Source organism: Castor canadensis, chromosome 4 (genome assembly GCF_047511655.1).
Source record: "Castor canadensis chromosome 4, mCasCan1.hap1v2, whole genome shotgun sequence".
Classification (NCBI taxonomy): domain Eukaryota; kingdom Metazoa; phylum Chordata; class Mammalia; order Rodentia; family Castoridae; genus Castor; species Castor canadensis.
In genome coordinates, this window is record NC_133389.1 from 99,040,662 (window position 1) to 99,063,232 (window position 22,571).

The window sequence follows — 22,571 nt, forward strand, 5'->3', positions numbered from 1 at the left end:
TATGTTAAAAACTGTGCAATGTTTCTCAGAATGTGTTATAAGAAGGAAACAAGAAACAGCATTTAGAAACATAGTCCCATTTCCTTTAAAAAGCCAATGTACCTTACAGACATTTCTCACATGTGGAGCCAGATGGTGGAATTGAAAACAGTATAATATACATATATAACTCTCCAATTAAGAATACTATCACCAGAACACCTAGAGGGTTCCAAAAAGATATAACTCATTACATAATTATTTTCACAACCTACATTTATGCTGTGTACGTATGTGTGTATGTGTGTTTTAATTTGTAAAGTATTTTCTAATCACATCATATTTACTAGTTCCAAAATGGCAGAAAAATACCTCGGTTGTCCCCACATTTCTTAGCATTCTGTAACAGGTAATGGGAAGATTTGGGAGTGAAACCAGAAATAAGAAATATGACATTTGGTAATTATAAAAGCTTTGGTTATTCCATATGATTCCAAAGATGTACTTAAAACCTAAATTTCCCAAAGCATGTTTTTTGAAGAGTGTTAAAGTGTTCCTTTAGCCTCCAACACTAGAACCCAGACCTGGGGAGTTTGACTTCAGCATCAGGTAAAGCAGATCTCATACTCTTGGTGTTCATCTCAAAGTTGATAAGATATCTTATAGGATTCATATATTAAGATGCTTAGAATAAGTCTTCCAATCATACAGTTTTGAAGCAGTTAATGCCTACATGTTCATGGTCTTATAAAAGCAACTTTTGCTTGCTTGAGTTCTAAGGAGATATACCTTTTCTCCAAAATGACCTAGACCTAATCCCTTCTCTAGAATCCCTTAGTCTCTTGTACTTCTATTATGTTCGTTACCATGCTGCATTGAAATTAAATAAGCCATATGCATGTTATTGACAACAGCTAAACCCCTCACTGCTGTGTCTGTAATAGATGGTCAAATGCTATTTATTTTATATCATGTAGCAGCACTGTCCAGAAAAAATATGGAACCTGATGAATAGAAGAAGGCGACTTTTGGTACAAGAATGAATTTGGCACACACTTGACTTTGAAAATAAAGCCAAGAATAGGTAACTGGGGACAGGGAACTGATGAAGACATGGCAAAGTTTGAGGCAAACTTGTGTTTCCAAATTTCACCTAGAACTTGTAGCCATTCTTCATCAATCAAGAAAATAAGAAATATCTGCTTCAGAAAAAGAAATCACCTTCAGTTAACATTAAAAACAAAGACTGACAGAATTACTTGGACAAGCAGAACCTTCAAAACTGCCTCCATTACCTAGAAATAGTACACAATCAGCATTAATTGGAATTAACAATACTAATGTTCACTCCCTCTCCCAATTCAGATGAATTTTTCTTTACTCTGACCATGATTTTAGATACGCAATGTTTAGATATGGAGTTGAAGAAATTATGTAGGTAAATGTTAATATGTTAAATATGAAGGAATGAAAGTGAAAATGAATTGTGAATCCATTGCACATTGGCATTATTTTAGGACTAATGCTTTTATATGGGCAAATTTTACTTCTATGCCCTATTAGACAGAAGGGCCTGAGCTATTAATTCAGGTAGCCATTCTATAACTACTGTTTTCTATTTATATTTGCATAAAGTAATAATCATAAAAAAAAGCCTCCTTTGTTTTTAATCTCCAGTATTCAGACTGCATCACAGTGCTTCCGATACAAGCGACAAAAACCGAGTTAAAAGCAGATTAAAGAAGTTCATTACCCGAAGGCCATCCCTGAAAACTCTGCAAGAAAAAGGACTTATTCAAGGTACAGAACATTCTATACTTGTACTTTAACTGATAGGTGAAAGTCCCTCTGTCCACAGCCAATCAGTTCTAAAGGGATATTGGGATATTTTATTCTTCTTAGATTGCTTATTTAATTTTCCTGGCCTGAAACAGAAAAAATAAAATAGTTGTCCAGAAAATGACCCTTGTGAAAATAAAGGTGGCATCATCAAATCACAGATAAAAAATACTTAGTTTGGGTCTCAGAGAATCTAAACTCTGCACCAGGAGATGAGACTATATCCTCATGGGTAACATGTTAGTATGAGCACATGTTCCCATGTCTCAACACAGATATTTCCCAGTTTATACCTGCTTTCCCAGCATACTTAGCAGTAGATCCTTTCACTTTCAGAAGTGTCCTAATTTGGATAATGATTTCTGATCAACCAAGGCATAGTCTGCAATGATGCTAGGAAGAAAGTCTGAGACAAACTGATGTCATGAAAACCTGACAGCTGAAGGGCTGAAACTCAATCTAAGATGAAATAAGGAGATAGGCTTACAGATACGTCTAAGGAAAAGAAGAAACTACTATAAGCCATCCTAGCCACTAAAATACTCACATTGGCATTGAACAAGTTATGAGCTGAGCCTCAGCTTTCCATCTGTTAAGTGGGAATAGCACTACACAACATTAAGAGGGCATTTTACCTTTACAGAGCCAACTTCATAAAATAATATACTAGTAACTTTGATTCTACCTTAGGAATTCATTTTACAGGCTATCATTTTGCTAGAAAGGATTCAGTTGCAAGTTACCTGAAATCTTAAGTGATTTAAAGCCAGATTAGCAGCCCAAACAATGGTATTTTTACAGAAAGTTTATATCTTTCATGACTGTGGCAAAATGAAAGACATTTTAATTCAATGGCAGGATCTGTCTACTATCAACATGCTATAGAATGAGTAACCTTAGCAGTGTTTTAGAATTGACTTTTGCTTTTGGCAAAGCAACTGGATACCTAATGCAGTTTCCATAACAGTGCAAGGGAACCATTGATCAGACTTGGTGCATGCATTTCCTATGTCAGAGCTCCACTCAATTCTCACCATAGCTGACCAATGAGTCAGTATTCATTAGTAGGACTATGGAAAATCTATGTGAAATTCTGATTTGATAAGCTTCCATTGTTGTCTTCAGTGGAATTCTTTTCCAAATACAAATCAAGTTATGCAAATGTAGTCACTTCTTGGGCTTGTTTCAATTTGAACTATGAATTTTTCTCAAGGCTTTCACTGAGATTTTTTTTCAACTGAGTAAAAGGCATTAAACCAATATTTTAAACTATCTGGCCAGTAAATTTAGTACTTTTATCTAATTTCTTATTGTATTTAAGGAAAAGATTTTGAAAAAGCGATAAAATCAGTATTTTTAATGTTAAGAAAAATCACAAAATTAATGATAAATGGTTATATGGTTAATTTCTCCAAACAAAATCATTTAATTATTTCAAAGGAAAGAATTATTTAGAAAAAGGGAGGATGGTCTTAAAAAATTGTCTGCAGTGCATTTGGCAGCAGAATCTGTATCATATTCCTTAAACTGTCTGATCTTCCAGATCTGGATAAAAGGCCCCCATTGCCAAGGTTAGGAAGGCTGTGCTTTGTAATTTGTGTCTTACAATTGTGCTTCCTGAGAGCTGGGAGGGCCTCTGCAGGATCACAACCACTTTTCAAAGTATATTCTTTTGCATACTATTACCAGTGATTGAGGGGACTAAGCTCTGAGCTCAGCCAGCCATTATTGAGCCCCACTGTAGGGGTGGGAAGGGCTGTGCTTTAAGAAATTTAAAATACCCACCAGCTTCATCTCCATAGAGCACATTATGTGAAAAGACAATTGCCTGATATCAGGCAGTCTAAATTAAGTCAGAAGCTCTTTCTTCAAAACCTATTTTTTGGAGTCATAGAGACGTGTCCAAGATGTGATTGCATTGACTAGAATCTGGTTCTGGAAACAGTCACTTGATAGGGCTGCATTTTCTAATTTCTTTAATATGACTAATGAGAAGGGTACATTGTGATGTTGAAAAAGGAGGAGACAGCAGATAATTCTGAATGATTGCTCAACAAAAAGAAGTCTTGATAGCTCAGGTGGGTGTAGCAATCACATACCATTGTAGTGGTAGCCTCTGAAAAGCTCCTCAAGTGCATTCTTATTTGCCAAGGGGATGAGGAGCCCTTTCAAATGTGGGAGTTTATTACATCAAGTAGCTCATTGGAAATGAAACCTGACTCATTTTAATATGCAAATTATAGGAAAAGGGTGCATTTTAGGGTAGTAGGTGCATTTGTACATAACCTCTACTTATGTTTGGAACTGAAGTAATAGCTCTTTAATTCAGCCAGAGTATCTTATGTAATCATTCAAATAAAGGCATTGACATCCAAGAATAGGAAATAATCAGAAAAACATTTGTTGGTTTTTTTTTTAACTTATTTAGTTTTTGAAAGTACTAGGGTTTGAACTCAGGGCTTCACACTTGCTAGGCAGGTGCTCTACTACTTGAGCCACTCCGCCAGCCCCCCTTTTTTTTAAAATACAATTATTGAGTTTTTTGAGAGACTGGTATTTCTCAGTATTAAAATAATAGGGAAGATTCTACATTCAGAAAAATAGTTTTATTCATCTTAATATGGACAACACCAGTCTGGATGGCATTAGTAGCAACTGAAATTAATGCCATATAATTTTATTTTTCATATATTGTATTACAAGGTGAACAACCTATTTAAAGATTCAGTAGAACACCTCAAAGATGTATGAGTCTCATTCCAGTTTTGATCCCTATGGGCTGCCACCTTCAATGGTTTATATTTACAGTTCTTCAAAAGGCTCCATATCTGTACCATTTTTTTGTAGGAGAGCAGGCTGATTTGTTTCTTCCAACATCTTTTTTATTTTTAATGTTGGGCTGTCTTGGTTTGTCAATTTTATACAATACCTTATGTTTCTGCTGCATTAGGCATGCATTTGACACAGCTACACCATGGCTCATTTACCTGGCCCTTCTCCTCCCCAGGAGAAGACCAGTATATATGGTCAAAACGGCTGGTCTTCCTGCTTCCCCTACCTCTGTTTTTCCTGCTGTGCTTCTACATTGTGAAATTCATATGATTCATTTCCTTCTATAATTTTGACTTGGTCTGTGTATTCCAGTCTGCCACTGATGCTTTTTCTCCAGGAGTATCTTTTTAATTAATTTATTTATTTTTGATAGCACTAGGGTTTGAACTAAGGGCATCAAGCTTACTGGACAGATCTTCTACCACTTAAACCACATCCCTATCTTTTTTTTTTTGTTTTGTTTTCATTGGTTTTTGAATAGGGTCTTGTGCTTTTTACCTGAGGCCAGCCTTGGACTATGATCCTCCTATGCCTCCCACATAGCTGGGACCATAAGGATGCACCACCTACCACCAGCTTTTTGGTTGAGATGAAAACTCACTCACTTTTTTGTCTGGCCCCCATTGTCTTTTTTTAAAGTCAGTTGGTCTTATTTTAGTTTGGACTGTTATCTAGTCTCATTACTTGTCGTGTCCTTTCATTGCTCTTCTTGGTTGTCTTTGCTGTCCTATGAGCCCCATGGCTTTTCTTTCTGGCTCTAATCCCTTTTATTTCTATGCAACAGGATCCATTAACTCATTTAGACAAACATGAGAACTCGACTATCTAAAAATACCTTCAGTATGCCCACATCCTTGACCAATAGTTGAGTTGAGTATAAAATCCCATTGTCTCTAGAACACAGAGTTGCATGTTCCAGTCTTGGAATTGTTCCTTTCTTATATAGAAGAGTTACTTTCAATTTTTTCTTCTTGAGATCATTGAATATTTTGTCTTATATTTTGAGATTTTATAATCAAGATAATACACATATTTGGCAACATTTTAAAATTTATTCTTGCTAGCAGCTAATTTCAAGAATGATAAATCTTTTGAACTAGGGAATTTTTTTATTTTGATAATAATAGTCTTTGAAATCTTGATTATGAGAATATTAGACAATCTAAATGAATTGTTTCATTCAATCTTAATTGTTCTCATATTCTGAAAGAATTCTCAATTTTATCCTTCAATTTTTATATTAATTTATTTTAACTTTAACAATCATACATTCAAATTTCTAAACTTCTTTCTTATACTATTTTTCATTTTTTGCATCTCATTCTCTTTACAGCAGGAGAGCAAAAACTTTCTTCACTATTCCCATAGTACTCAATAAATACTCATCCTGGAGTAAGTGGAAATGTGTGTGTGTGTGTGTGTGTGTGTGTGTGTGTGTGTGTGTGTGTGTTTTGACTTATCTGAGTTTATAAATTAGAATTTGTTGTTTTAAAGTTTTGGTTTTTTTAAATTTTAAAATATTCTCTTTTGCTCTTTAAATCATCAGTTTCATTTAGTATCCTTTTCTTTCATTTATTTGTCTTACTCTATTTCCATCAAATTAATTACTTTGCACAAATGTCTGGTGGCTATGATTATCCTTCTCATTAAGGAACGAGGTGCCACATAGACTGATTAGAGCTCTGAATTCATGGGTAGAGCTTGTCAATGAGATGATTTTGCTTTAGAGTTATCTGTCAAGAGCTCCCACACTCCCTCAAATATCACGTATTGCTAAAGGATACAATAATACATTAAATTAATATCTATGATGAAAGAAAAAGTTTCAACCCCATTTTGCAATTAAGAAAACTTGAGGAAAAAAAATTAAATATATTTGAAAAAATAGAAGCATTTGAATTTGACCAAGGCAGGCTTAACACTGGATTCTTCTATTTACTAGCTGTGTAGCTTAATGTTGAGTCAATAGCTTTCTCCTCTAAGAAAATTGTGTCATAAAGTTTAACTTAACTGATATATGGAAAGAGCTTATCACAATGCCCAGTTTATCTTAACCATTCCTTCATTTCTTTTTTTTATAATTGTTTTACTAGGATATAGTTATTATACAGGGGACAATTCATAGTGACGACTCTGATTAGACTTATGTTATACAGTAGTTACATTGCCCCATTGTCTCTAACCCTCAACACCCTCCCTGCCCCACTTAAAGCAATTGCAGGAGGTTTCTTAGTTCTGGTTCATACAGGTCTACAGAGCCCATCTACGATATACCATTACTTTAATCTCTTTCATTCACCCTCCCCTCCCATTAGAATCCCCCACGTGCACACACACACTGTACCACTTTTACGGTTCTGTCTTTCATTATTCATTTTTAAGTTGATGGTAAAGAGATTTCTCAATGTATCCCTGCTGTGGGTGTACTTTGCTTTGGTCCATTCAACCCCTTCCATTATTCTCTCTTACCCCTTTAACTTCCAACCCCCATTTTCAACACCTTTCAATATGCATCCTTCCCTGCCTTCTGTCATCTTTCCTTCTTTCTTTCCAACTTCCTTATCTTCTTCCTCCCTTTTCCTTTCTTCCTTTCCTCCTTCCTTCCTTCTTTCCTTTATTTTCCTCTTCTTTACTTAGTTTCATGGACAGAATTATAATCAAGATGGCTCTGGGAAACATTTTCCCAAATACGGGTTTAAAATTTGAGAAACCAATCCAGGCAAGTGTTTAGTAAAGGCAGCAGTACTGCAATTGCTTCAAGAAAAATGCACTAAAAATTTGGGGTTGGCTTGTATTTATCTTTTGGGTAATTTTTATTGTAGCACTCTTTATGCATAAATTGGTATGTGTTCATTTTTCTTTTCTAACTACATTCACTTTACAGTGTCATCTAACTGCTGGGACATTTAAGTAATTACCCACAACAGACACAACTAATGGTTTAAGGTTTCTGTCAAAGAAGAAAATAATGTCTTTGAAAAATTATAGTACTTTTGTAAAATATGTCAATTATATTGAGAAGTAAAGAAATATTTGCCATTCAAATTGCAGATACAAGTTATCAGCCCTAAGCTTTTTCTGAACAGTCATGTTTATGAATAGTGAAATCATTGAGTTAGCAGAAAAGTATTTTTAAAATAATTTCTTAGAACTGATGTATGATGGAGTAACCTTATTGTCACACCATTAATTTCAGAAAAATATCTATGAGCCACACTGCAATGTAGCTTTGAGTAGAGACATGCCCCAACTTTGCCATTTTATCACTGTAAGTCCAAGAATAATTGTATTTGGATTTATATTTTAGGGCATGGGTCTAGCATGGCTTGGGCCTGAAATACTCTCACAACTTCCACAATATGCACTAATGTGCTTAAAATATCTTGTAAATCTTCTTTTCTTTAAACTTCTTTATGGTTCATAATTGAACTGTGATCCTTATGTGTGAGCTATGTCATGATTTAATATTAGCCAAAATTAATAGCCACCCTTAAGCTTCTTTATCTTGGCCTACAAGCTTCCTAGTCCTTTTGCATTAATAGTTTCCAGGCAGTTTCTGTTATTTAAAGGCTCTTGGGAGCAAATATGTTGGTAATAGAGTACCACATAGCTAGCTTTTGTTCAATAATAAAATACAGGTCACCATGAGAGATGGAGAAATGTTGGGGGAAAGTGCACCTGGGTAGCAGGTTAAGCTTATGTCTTTTTAAAAGCCTGTTACGCAGGAAGGAAATGATCCAGGTCTTATGAGATATTAAAAGCAGATTAACTTTGGAGCGTTGAAAGAAAATGAGGTCCAAAAAAGGGAATATTTTAGGTAAGGAGAAAAAAGAAGGAGCTAGTTTAACAAATTGGTTTCCCTGTGGTTCATGAACTTATTTTCTTATGGGAAGAGACCTTTTAAATGTAGATATTATTTAGAATGAAATAGTATTTGAGATGGCGACCTAAATATATAGTCAGCATTCCAGATCTATGTGTTCTATATCTGTTTATCTACCACAGAATGAAAACATTAGAAAAGAACTGATACTTGGTTTTTAGTCTTTGTCCCTAAACCCCATACTGGTTCTTCCCCTAGCAGTAAGTACTCATTTTATGTCCTTAAACTATTGCCCAGAGTTTTGGCCTACTCTTCTGAGCTACTTAAATTCTAGTACCAATTAGATATATTGCATTTTAGTATTGGAGTTTGAGAACGGTCAGGTTGCTATAAAATAAGAAGAAATAAGCTGGGCATGATGATTCACACCTGCAATCTCAGCTAATTGGGAGGCAGAGATAGAAGGATTGAGGTTCAGGGTCGGTCTGCACAAAAGTTAGTAAAACCCCTTCTCAACAAACAAGCTGGATGTGGTGGTATTCCTGTGACTCCAGCCCAAGTAAGAGGCATAGGCAGGAAGATTTTGGTTCAAGGCCTGTGTGGGAAAAATACCTGAGATATTTAACTCCCAACATTAGACAAGCCAAAGTGGATAATGCTCACCAAAGTATGTCCTCCACTAGTTGCAGGTGACCACAGGTTAGGCCAATGTGGTATTTCCAGCTGCCCTCTAGAGAAGTGGTCCATAACCATTTCAAGCCTCTCACCACATACTAAGTCATTCCTCTATGAAACCACCTGAAGAGAAGATAAAGATTCAGGGCCCTGTCGGCATTCTAAAGAGTCCCCTCTTTAAAGGTTACCATTTATTATTGATACCCTGCTGCTCTCCAGCAGGTGCTCTCCTCCTGCACTGTTCCCTCATGACTCCTAAAGCCAGCTTCGCAGGCTGTGGAAGATTCTTCAGTTTCGTTCTTGTTAGCTCTTCAAGGCCTCTGTAGGCCCTGTGAACGCTATCCAAAGCCAGTGCTGGATATTGAATTTCTCCTTTGCATTCTTATAATTCAAGTCTTCACACAAAGTGCTAGTTGGTGATTTCAGTTTGTGGTGAGTCTGATAATTCAGAGAGACTAAAAGGAATCTCATCCTGATCTAGAGACCGATAATCTGAACAAATATGTGAATAACTGCTTCATATGCAGTAAGACAAGTTGAATTTTCCATGGCATTCAAGAAGAAAGGTTTGACTCTTTCCTCACTCATGGTGTGAGTAGCATTTAAGAGTCCATACTATGTGTGTGTCTCTGAAGATAATACATATTGGAGTTTTTACAGCCTATCTCTCAGCAGGGACCCCATTCAGCAGATGTGTTAGATTGCTACAAGCAAGGAAATATTAATGTCAACATTTCATTTTGACATGTCCTAAGATTAAGAGAGTGCTCTTTTGTGTCTTTTAGCATTGCTAACAGTTTAGCCTGCAAATCTCTCCCCCAAAATTCACATCTATCCTAAATCAACACTCTTCTATAAGCTTCCTAGATTAAAAATAAAGATCTTTTATCAATTTATTTGGGGTGCCAAATTTCGTTCAATATAAAATTTTTCCCTTTTAACTTACTACCCTACCTGATTAGTTACATTAAAAAATTAATCATTCCTCAATCCAAGTGTGGTGGTGATGCAAGCCTGAGGTCCCTGCTACTTGGTGGCTAAAGCAGGAGGATTGTTTGAGCCAAAAAGCTCAAGGTAAGCCTCGGCAACATAGAGAAACCCCCATCTAAAAATGAAAAAAAAACTTAATCATTAGAAAGCAGATCCATGTTGAAAAAGAGCTTTTCCTGTGTTTTCTACTTTTGTCTGTGTATTGCAAGTAAGAGGTTGTATCAAAATTTGGATAATCACAATCGGTTCTCCATGGTAGTCAAAGTCAAATTGCAATGTGGAGAGGTGTATCTCTCAGATTTTCTTTGAAATTGACTTTGTTGCTCTAAGTGTGTTTTATCAAAGCATTTTCAGGGGCAACAGATCTAAAAACATAAACTTTATGTAGCATTGCTCCTCCTTAGATATTTCCCTTTAATATGCTCTTTCTTTTTGAAGATAAAATAAAAGTACATAAAAGAGTTCTGGGAATAGGCAGCTATATGTCATAAACACCCTTCACTCTCCATCCCCCAGGGCTCCATCCCCCAAAATTTGGAAATGATTTGATTGAAGTGATGACTGCCTTGATCTTGTTTGAATACTCCTTCTTCATGGTCTTCTTCTCTCCATGGGAGGCAGCAACTCTGTCACAGAGTCATTCCTGGGAGGGAATGAGGTATTTCTAGCAACCATATTTTCCAAACATAAAATTGAGACACATGGCCTGACTGTGACATAATATTTGAAGTAGGGACTGTGTTCGAAGATCCAGAACATATGGTTGAAAGAGTTTTCTTATAAAAAGCAACCATTTAAGACACATTCTAGATTCTTATTCACAAAAGGCGCATTCCCCATCTCTTTCATTCTCATTAAAAAATGTTACCCACAAATTGCAAAAGTGACCAGCTTCCCTCAAACATGTTTCTTTGCCAGCTTGAGAACCACCCTGTTGACTAGAAAGCTAAAGGCACAGCCATCAAGGAAGAAATGCAAACCAGACTGCCAAACATATTATGAATATATTGCCCTTCTTAAAAATTCTAGTTGGTTTTTCATACTGGAGTATTGACTAACTGTCTGTGTTTGATCTATGGTTTACCAGCCTGATGTCGACTTATGGTTAGAGCTTAACTTGTTAGTTCTGCTTTTGCAGCCAATTCAAAATAACTACAGATGCCTCGAGATATTAAAATTGACTGCTCAAATGGACTCAGTGTGGGAGTTTCATTGGTTTTAAATTGATAACAGCTGAAAGAGTGAATGATTAAAGTGTACGTGGGCATAGGACACGGCTCTTTCAGAGGAACTCTTAGGAGCAGACCCCAGTAGTGTGGGAATTTGTTTCTTTCTTTTTCTATTATAGTTATTTCTAAGCAATCTTGGTTAAAAATCTTAAATTGCATGGAAATATTCAGGAACTTAAAGAAGAAATAATTCCCGAGAACCTGAGATAAATTCTGATGAAGTGGGTTTCTAATCTGTAGGGAACATTTAAAGTTAAGTGGCATTCCATAAGGTGGTAATTGTGTCTATTTCCCAGGCATTTGAGTTAAATAAGCTGTGTAGGAAGCATAAACTGTCATAATAGAAGGGTTGGAGTGTCGTGTACATCTCTTTCCTCAACTCATAAAATCCGAAGCTCCAAAGTGCCTTATCACAGATAAGTCAAACAAAGCCTCTTCTTTGCTTCCTTATTCCCCTGGGAACTGTTATTATTATTTTCATTATTTAAAAAGATGTTCTGAATACTTTCTTCTCTCACAAGAATAAAGAACACAAAAGAGAAGTAAGAAAACTTTTCTCCCCATCCTCAAATCAGCTATACTTTATACAAAACAGGTTTTATGAAAATGTACTTTCACAATTTAATATGAGCTTAGGGAAAAGGCCCAGTAAAGAAAGGGTTTCAGAAAAATTTAAAGTTTATAAAAAAGAAATATCTGTTGATAATACATGCCTTCTTCAACTTAAATTTTTCCAAGAGTTCAGGGTCCTTGCTATGCAATGCTATGACCTCACTCAGCTCTATTTTCAAATGTCTTTAGTATTTTACCTGTGTTATTACATTGAAAATGTTAGAAGCACTTTATAGAGCTAAGTGATAGCATTAAGCTATAACAATGTAATTAAACTGGGATTTGTTGAGGAAATTGTAAAGCTAAATATTATATATCCACTTCAGATGCTCATTTTAAAAAGAAGAAAACTGAATCAATATTCCCTATAGCATATTCCCAAATATGCAACAATTATTGACTCAGTGTTAATTATAATTAGTGGAATAAGAGATTTTAGGTATTCTTAACAATAACATCATTGGAAAGTGGTATGTATGTTCAGCTACTTTTTAAAAACTCAAATTATGAAGGATGCTATAATTTTAAAACATACGGTGATTATTCTGATTAATGTTTATAAGAAAATTCATTATGCATTTGCTGCTTGAATTTTGCCCAAAATTTTAACCTGTGTACCTGGACCAAATCTTAAAATTGCCTAACTAGATGCCTGCCTGAGATGCACACAACCACTGAGTCATGCTTTTGTTGTGATAGCTTGTGCAGATAGCCATCTGAGAAACTGCCACAAGAGTTGACATTTCCATAGTATGCAATTCCCTTAGAAACAGAGCAAAAAAGAGAAATTTCATTCTCTTTCAACAGTTGTTGAGCTCCAATTCTTCAATGATTTTCTTATCTACGCATATTAGACAGGAGAAAATTTTAAAGGCAATATCATCCAAGTTAAACACGTGTGAGGACCATTATCTTGAATACATCACTCATAGCATGACCCTTTGAACTTACAATTCAAATTCATGGGAGGAAAAGAAAAGATGACACTGGAAGAGACCTGGCCTCAGTTAACCTCACAATGAAGGAATCTATCACAAAACTAAAGGCTGAGAAATAAGGAAGAATACGGTCTGAATATAATATCTTGAGGCTAATCTTAATATCTTGAGATTCCAAATAACCTAAATGTCAGAAAACCCTCTACTCCCCTAGATTCTCTCAAAATTTGCACCATCTCATAAATTCTATAAATAACAAAATACTGTACTCATTTGCCTCTTTTGTTGACTCCACATTTCAAATGCACTGAGACCTTGGGCCTGTTACAATTTTTCTATCTTAAAACAATTAATTAGCATAGAAGACTATTCAATATCATGTAAAGAATTTGACAGGACCTCTTTTAATGTTTTTTAGAAACAATTAACATGTCAAAAGAAGTGAGAGCCTGTTTTGGTTATGAATCTGTTCACATAATTATCAGTTGAAGAAGTCAGAAACATTTTAGAAAGACAAACAAGGCTAGGCCCTCACATCATCAAACAGAAATCCCAGTGATGTCAGATTTCTCAAACTCTCTGATATGTTTCCTGTAAACATGTGCACACTTGCATGCATGCTGCTTTCTGGTCAAATATATGATCAGAAAGATCATACATTTGTAGACTGAGTTAATAATCTTGAAGAAAAATAATATTGGAGGGAAACAAACTGTTAAACATATGAGGAGAGACAATCACACATGCATGCACACACACACAAGGACATATTCTACTCCAGATGCCACAGTGATATGGGAAAAGCATTCCAAATGTGACCTGACTTGTCCATAGACCACTTGTCCACAGGACACTCCAGAAGCAATTATCCTTTAACCCCAGAAAGGAGAGATGAGGCAGGATGTAGATAGTGGGGAAAATCAAAACTGTAGACTTACTTTACCCAAGTCAACAAAATAACTCATTGGGAGAGTTTGGGGACATAAGATATGGTATCTGAGGAAATCTGGGGATGATAGTAGATAATTTGGTGGTAAAGTCTCAGTGGAAGTTACATTCCTGTTATAAGTCAAAGATATCAATCTGTTCTTAAAATCAGTAGTGACAGTATGAAACTCACCAAAATCCTAGACAGAGCCTCCTATGCCTGTGGATTCTTCCTGGTGTTCCACCTGCAATTCAGCTTTGCAAGGAGGAGTTTGTACTGTTTAATTGGGTATACTTTCTAGAGGCTAGGAGGAGTCCAGGCAGCCTCTGCTAGGGAAGGGTCTGAGCCTGTTGTCCCCATTGTAACCAGGCTTAAGACTCAGACTCAAAGAACATCTAATAAGAAAATATGCAAATCATTCTTGAGAGAAAGGGATACCTGAGCACAAAACTATCTTAGCTTTGCATGATGTTTAAGCATATTAAACACACTTGAAATAATTAAATATATGATATTTTATTTTCCTTATCATACTTAGGAACATGAGATGGAGCTGGTAAGGTAATGGTGAAAAGACAGGAGCACAAGATTCTTCCTATGCTATTAGAAGATATGTGTTCTTTTTATTTAGAAAAGCAGTGTATGTATTATGAAACCATCATATTCACCGAATTTTAAAGTAGATTTTAAGCCTAATTTTGGCTCTGCTACTTACATGTTTTGTAACTTTGGGCAAGGTGATGAAATTATCTGTCTTCACATTTTCCAGATAATACTTCTTAGGATTGTTGACATTATACAAACAACAATTAGTATAACAAATAGTGACTGTTAATTGTTATATTCTATTCCAAATCCTACTCTTACCATTGCATACCATTCTTCCTCCTGATTACAGAGCACATATTCTGAAAATTGCAAAAGAGATCAATTGTGGTGTGAGTTTTGTAATATCATACTAGATCAACATCTTGAACATTCTATATGCCCAGCATTATGCTTATTACACAATGATGAGGAGAAATATTTGTGTTTATTTATCCTTTGTTTTTGATGATTACTTATATTGCCTACTGACATATATTCTTTAAACCACTGTATTATAACAGGATACAAAGTTACATAAAGCAACGTCCCCAAGAAGTGAGTAAGGAAGATAAATGTACAAAAATTATAGTGCAATATATCAAATGTCAAACGCTTTAAGGAGCATTCAGGTCACAAATTTAGAGGAATTACAAGTAGAAAAGTGTGGGAAAGATTAATGTTTCCTTTATCCTATGGTATTTAGACTGAGTCTTGAGTTAAAGCATTTGGACTGTGGAGAAAGAAGTGGGCATTTGAGGTACACAATTATACAAGAGCCTGAGAAACCAAGGTTTGGATCAAATGTAGAGTATTTGATGATAATGCCCTAAGGCAGATGTTTTGTATGGTCTGAGGCTAAGGAATTGGTAGGAAAGCTTATTTTTTTGGTGGTACTTAGGGTTGAACTTAGGGCCTCATGCTTGCTAGGCAAGTGCCACTGCTTGAGCCACTCTGCCAGTCCTTTCTGTGTTGATTATTATTTATGAGAAAGGCTCTCACTTTATTCCCCAGCTGGCCTGAGCTATGGTCTTCCAATCTGTGCTTCCTCACATTACTGTGATGGCAGACACAATACCACTACACCCAGCCATTCGTTGAGATGGGGTCCCAGAGACTGTCTTGTCCAGGATGGCTTCTAACCACAACCCTCCTGATCTCTGCCTCCCAAGTAGCTAGCTTGTGCCACTGTACCCTAGAGAAAACTTTTTATAGGTGATTTTGTTATTCATTGAATGTCTGTTATAATTTTTATTTGTTCGTTAAACATTTATTAAGGATCTACCATGTCCAAACAAAAGTTGAATTCTGGGACCACAAAGATGCATAAGTATGCATAAGTCGTGATTTCTTTCTTCCAAATTAGATACCTCAGCACTGCTTAGAAGGACATATTCTGCATCAAGAAAATCATGTGCATAGCCAGCAAACTTGACTCTACTAGGAGAGTGAAGGAAAATCCTGTATTATGGAATTGGTCAACATTAGGGTTTTGTTACCTAATTTTACTCAATTGTTATATAATCCTAATGGCAAAAGCCTCCGCAGCTGTGTGTAAGAATGAAGTAATAGTGACCTTCAGACACAAATGTCACAAGACATGGCTCCTTCCTGTCTAATCACAACTCAGCCTTTGTGTCTCTACAGTCTTCCTGGCTCTTTCTGGAAATGGCTGGTGTGTGCGCTACATACGATATGAAGTATCATCTTCTCCCTCATGTTCTTCTCCTTTATTTCTTCTTTTATATGTGGCCCAAAAAAGGCACCTCATGAAAGCTGTATAGCCAGTACCTTCTGAAAGTCAGCTGCTTCCCTATCTAAAAGCACCCACAGCTTCTAAGCCTGCAATACCTTCATTTGTCAAGAGGCATTCCAATCTTTCCGGTTCCCACTATGCTCATAGAACCACTCTATCTTCAGAGAAAATGGGAAGACGTCCCTGTTCCCCACCCCACATGAATGTGTAACTTATTTTCAACAGCCTGAAGCAATAACTCTTAGGCTTTGAATCTCATAAGGTGAGAAAATTGTTTCATTCTGTTGTGTCTGAGGCTTGTTCCTCAACAAAATCAACTCTAGTCCTTGTGACAGAGCTGGAGTCCATGTACCATTCTCCTTCTCTCAGAACTCCATTTGCCCTCCACAAGGAGACACCTGGGGTAGTGAACATCGTTTTGCCAATTTAGTAGGCACATCCAACTAAGATGCTCCATTCTTCCTTTGTGCTCCCCTCCCCATAAGAGGTCCTGCTAGCTGCAAAAGGAATATGCCTAAAAAAATTCAATGAACCCCAAAAATATGCAGCATCTGTATGATACCTGGTTATTCAATCTCACAACCAACTTCTGGACGGGATAAGGTGCTTTAGAAACATGACTGTACTGTCACTTTTGCAGTAGAAGATGAAAAATGAAAAACACACACCCTGTATTTGACTGGAACTCCAAAAAGTACACAGTATTTTCAGAACATTGCATGCACCATGATCTACAAATTTGGCTTCATAATTCCTTCTCTCCAATTACATTCCTGAAAATATTTTTCAATTTCTTTGTACAAAATAACTAGTGCACCACATTGCTCAGAACAACCCACCAGGAACTGGTGCTTACCAGAACAGAGCTTACACCATACCTCCATGGAGCTATCCAATGCTCCACAGAACCACGATTCCCCGGCTCTTAATATGGTTTATTATAAAATCCTTTACCTGCCTCAAAGCACTTTTCATCAAAGCCACTTTTAAGCTGAAGCCTAGGACTAAAGAACGCCTTTAACAGAATCCTGAAATAGCTTTTAACCCGAGGCAGAGGGAGAAAGTGCTTTTAACCTAAAGTGCTTTCCTCGTAGGTACTTCAGCGTGTACCTAGCATTCAGCCTTAGTGGCCCAGAGAACACCCTCAAGACTCAAATGAAAGAGACTCCATTATAGACATTCCAACCTGCTACATTACTGTATTACAAGTAATATTAGAAACCATCAAGCAGTTTTACTCCATCTAAATTTGAGTCTTTTCTTATTGAACTATGCATTCATGCAAATAAATTGAAGTCTTACCACCTGGGACGCTAACAAATCTATGCAGATATTAGGAAAAATACAGTCTTCTTTCCTAGATTGTGCCTCAATCTGTAGTGAGTTAAAATTTCTACACTTTCTCCACCCAAAAATAATCTTGTAACTCTGAACAATCACTGAATAGCATTTTCATCTTTAGTCCTTATTAGTTAAGCTTAAGAGATAAATTAAAATCATTTAGAATTAGTTCAATTTCCTGAAAAAATTTATGTATCAGATTTCCTTCTCAAACTTGTCATTCAAATAAAAATAAAATTACTGATTTCTCAATAATTCTAACCCCTCAATAAAGTAGTTCTTCCTTAGTTATGTAAGTAACTTCAAACTAATTACACTAAATTATTGGACTGAGTGGATTTCATGGACAGTTTTCTATCTAAAAGATATAAAGAGTACACAAATATGGAAAAAGTTAGCAAAATCTGATGTAATTGAATTTTATAAACAAACCCCCTTCCTTTGCTGGCCCTCTCTATAATTCTGATGAGGTAAAGACATGCAAACGAAAAGAAGAAAGGATTGTCAGCTCACAACACAAATAAACAGTCTTCACTAAACAAAATTTGTCTATGTTAATCATCCAAAATGCACAAAAGCAACTGAACTAAAATATATTTCCTTCATAGTCAATGGTCACGTCACAACCTTTAGACAGAAATCACTTTCTTTTATAAATTGTTTTTCTTAATCACTTTAATGTATGATTCATTTATTTAGGTATTCCTTAAGTGACCAGAGGCATACAATAGGATAACTGCATAAATATAAATACAACAGGAGGAAGCCTCCTTTATCTTGTCCTTCTTTATGGTTTTCTCTGCTTTGAATATTCCTTTCTCACTTCCTCTACTTAGTAAACATCTAATCATTTTTACTCTTTCAGCTCAAATTGCCAGTGCCATAAAGCTGTAATCTCTTTCTCTTTCCAATTAGCCCTTCCTTCTCTTTATCTCAATGCTGTAATTTCATATTTTAGTATCTTCTTGCTATACAATGAAGTATACTGCATTTGGTAGGCCAGAGACCATCTTATTCAACTCTGTACTTCCTGGGAAGCTACTACCTAGGAAAAAGTGTGGAAGAAAATATAGCCAGACATGAAACCTTTTGGTGGTCTTAGAATAAGAATTTATTTGTGGTTTCTTATTCCTTCATGTTGAAACTCAGATCAGTGGGCACTTCTTTGGGGTCCTGCTCCCCTCCCCAAACCTAGTGCTTGGGCTTCTTTTCTCTTTATATTCTCATTCTCAGACTATTAGATGATACTCAAATACTCCAGGGCTGAAATATTCCAGTCCTGTGGCTTCAAATTCCATCTATAGATTGATGCTCTCCCAACTTAAAACGTCAGCCTCACACTCCAGACTTGCATATTAAAATGTCTATTTGACATCTCTTTGGGTGCTTGGTAGACATCTTAAATTTATCCAGAGCAACCCTTGATTCTCCAGCTCCCACGTGTTCTCTATTTCAGGAAATACCACAGCCATGTGCCAGCTGGAGTCACCCTCCACTCTAACTCTGTCTCTTTCACTTCCATCAGCAAATCCTGCCTAAAAATACATTTTAAATTAAACATTTTTAGTCACTCCCGTTATTACCATCCTTATCCAGTACCCTCATCTCTCTGTAGAGTATTTCAACAGTCACACCCCCCCACCACTGGCCTCCCTGCTTCTCTGTTTGACCCCCTTAAATTTAGTCTCCACACAGCATCATTTAAAGATATAAATCACACCATGACACTCTCCTGCTTAATAATCTCCAATTTCTTAGAATAAAGTCACATTTAGAATTATATTTAGTGTCCTCCTGTAACCTTTAAAGTCCTACCTGCTTTGGACCCCAGGCTGACTTTTCATCCCCATTCAGTCTCTCCACTCAGCCACTCAAGCCACTAGACCCTTCTTTTGCCTCCTGTAAAGGCCCCTTATCCCCTCACCCCAGCTTACTAAGGTAGCTTTGTGCACTTACTAAGGTAGCATTTACACAACTCAGTCCTTTACTATGTTTGGTCTCGGCTCAAATGCCTTTACCTCAAAGATGTCTTCCGTGGAAACATCACTAGCTCTCCCCCTTGCTTTATTCTTTCATAGCACTTACCACCTGACATTGCATTATGTATTAATTTGTTTCTGTGTTTGCTTTTCCTATTTACATATATAAGCTGTGTGAAGAACGACTGCTCTTTTCACTACTCCCTTCCCAGTAAACATTGATAAATTGAATGAATGGACACAAAAATGCATGAAAGTTTCACTTGGTCAAACCATTTTCTATACTGCTGTGATCGTGTGTTGCATGTGCACATGTGATTTGTGTGTGTGTGTGTGTGAGAGAGAGAGAGAGAGAGAGGGAGAGAAAGAAAAAGAGAGAGAGAGAAGCACAGAGGGAAAAATGTGGTACTTTGGGTAAGAATAAGGAAAACTATAAGACAAAGTTGCTGCTGGAATAGACAAACAGAAAATTTTCATACTCATTATCCCATTTAGGTTGATATATTCTTCATTTAAGATGCAAATTTCCTTCTGGCTGGTATACTCACCAAAATGCCTGTTTCACTAATCAGAACAAAATCAAGTTGAGATATATTTCATGAGAGTTCAGGAGCTGAAAAGAAGGGACCAAAGCACAGGTGGAAGTGTAAAAGGTGTATCCAATTAGAAGCCTGAAAAGAGAAGAGAGAGCAAAGTATAGAAAGGGCTAACAAGGAGTCTTTACTCCAATGTCTTGCATGAGGAGTAGGAAATATTTCTTTTTCCCATTTCTCCCTTCCTTTATCCAGTTATACTATGTTCCTTTCCTTATAAACTCTACTATTACTTTTACCACAAAATTAAGAAAGGGCTAAGAAGACCTTCTCCATAAACTTCAGACAAATCACCAGGCCAGTTTTTCCATGATAGATGTCATTACTACGTGCCATAAATTTTTTAATTGCTTGTTTTGATGAGATGCAAAAATATGAATAAACACTTGAGAGAAAACTTTACACAGACGTGCATGTATTTGGTAACTTCTATTTATTTAGATTCCAAAGTACTTAAAAGTTAAAATAATTAAACTGTCCCCTGCACTTGCCTTTTATGAGAAAAAAATCACAAGTAAACAAAGTAATGAGAAAGGTTTACTTACATTGTACATTGGAGGTTCAGCACAGAATCAGCTCAGATTTTTATATTTATGTATCAAAAAGTGATAACTAGTGTTTTAAAATCAAAGGCCCAAATTATCATAAGTTAATGCAGTACCTTCAGAAGCATTTATAGAACATTAAACATGGCAGCATTTCAGCATTGGGATATGAGTATATATCTGAATTCAGATATAGGCTATCCAGTAAGCTTATAGTATTTAGTGAAGTGCACTCCCTTCTCTAGACAGTTTTGAGAGAGTTCATAAGTGTTTACATTGTAGCTACTTCAAAGGAGAAAAAGAGACAGTGGTGAAGAAAAGGTGACAGGAAGAGAAGCATTCTTTGATCAGCAATCTGAAAGTTTTGATCTGGAAACAACTACTCTCAAAAGGAAAGAAAATGTTAATTATAGTTTAAAGTAAAGGATAAATTCAGCTAAACTACTGAAATTACTTATGTTGAGAATATAAGTTTTACCTTCTAGTATCCACTGCCTACCTCTCCCTTGTAGCAAATCATTGGCAAATGATCTACCCATGTGTGTATCATATTGTTGGGAGAAAACTTCCAAGTGAATGCTGCCAACTATGAAATCAGGAAAGGCTGTATTTTTCCTCTCTCTCCCCATTTTGCACAAAATAATCTCAATCAGTGGAACATCCTTTACTAGAACTTCAAATCTTGAGCAATTGATGGTTAGAAGTCACTGCAATAGGGTGGGTGTTGGTGGTGGTAATGAAATTAGCACTCTGCCCAGCTGTCTGAGTTACAGAACACATGTTTCTCCTTCTTCCTATTTCATGGATCTCCTGATCATCTTGATCTCTAAAAATCTCCAAGACTGGTCCCCAGTCTCTAGTAAACTCATTGAGTTCCTTTCAACCTCCTCAAGATCATTCAAATAAAATTTCTCCTTGCTTAATATAGCCTTAGTGCTGTGCATTTTTCTATTGCTTGCAGCCAGAAACCTTTACCAATATACCTCATTACCAAGGTAATAGTCTGGTTTGTTTCTGTAGCTGAGCAGTCTGCTTTGCTGTTATTGTTTTCTGCCTCCCTCTATATTCCTCATATATGTGTCGCCCTCGGTGCTTTGTTCTTCCTTTTTAAAATTTCCTAGAGTATCTGCAATGGCCCTCTCTCCTGAAAGCAGAATAACATCATTTTGAAAAGCATGTGGAGACTGTCTTCTGAGTAAATGATGATAACACCGTCACATTATTTGAACATTTAACTGCTTCTATTGAGTAGTTCTCCTCATAGTTTTGATTCATTTGGAATCTAACTGACAAAGATCCCATTACTAGATGTTCTTTCCATAATTTGTCAAAAATATATAGCAGCGATCAGGGAGAATGAAGCTAATTTGTAATCTGGGAGACTTAACCTGGTTATGCTGATGAACTAACTAAATCGGTCAAAAGTTTGAGAGTTTAAAGATTAAAAACCACCAATCTCTAGTTAAACTTGAATTCATTATGTAAACAACATGATTTATAAGTGCAGTCATGTGGAAGGCCTATTTATTTTTCTCACCAAAAGATGCTTTCAAAGAAAAATTGCAGAAAATGGATTTTCTCCAACCAATGTGTTGCCTGCCACCCCTAGTATAAGTGCTGAAATGGTAGGACGAAGCTATAATGATCATATTTGCCAAGGCCATAGGCGTTTGCAGAGATTCCAAAAATATTGGCACCTCCAGCAAGAGGTATTTTCTAAATAAAAAAAAAAGTTGTTAAGAGAGGAAGAAAAGATTACCAGTGAGCCTACAGATGGGAATGTAGGTGGGGAGTTAGGAGCACAGGGTTCTGGGAATGTTCCCTTTTTTGGAATACCATAAGGAAGAGGAAAGTAGAAATAAGTCTTAATGTTGTGCCAGGCAACAGGATGAGAGTTTAAGGGCAAAGCTAGTGCATTAACGCTTGC

At 36.3% G+C, this 22,571-nt stretch overlaps 1 protein-coding gene across 3 annotated transcripts in view; it reads left to right on the plus strand.

Annotated features, from left to right (window-relative positions):
* Arhgap15 (Rho GTPase activating protein 15) overlaps nucleotides 1-22,571 on the plus strand; it is a 586,717-nt gene that overhangs the window by 329,579 nt on the left and 234,567 nt on the right. For all 3 annotated transcript variants that reach the window (XM_074070670.1, XM_074070671.1, XM_074070672.1), the window contains one exon: nucleotides 1,657-1,779. In XM_074070670.1, coding sequence (XP_073926771.1) covers nucleotides 1,657-1,779 — 123 coding nt within the window. The remainder of the gene's footprint in view (nucleotides 1-1,656; nucleotides 1,780-22,571) is intronic.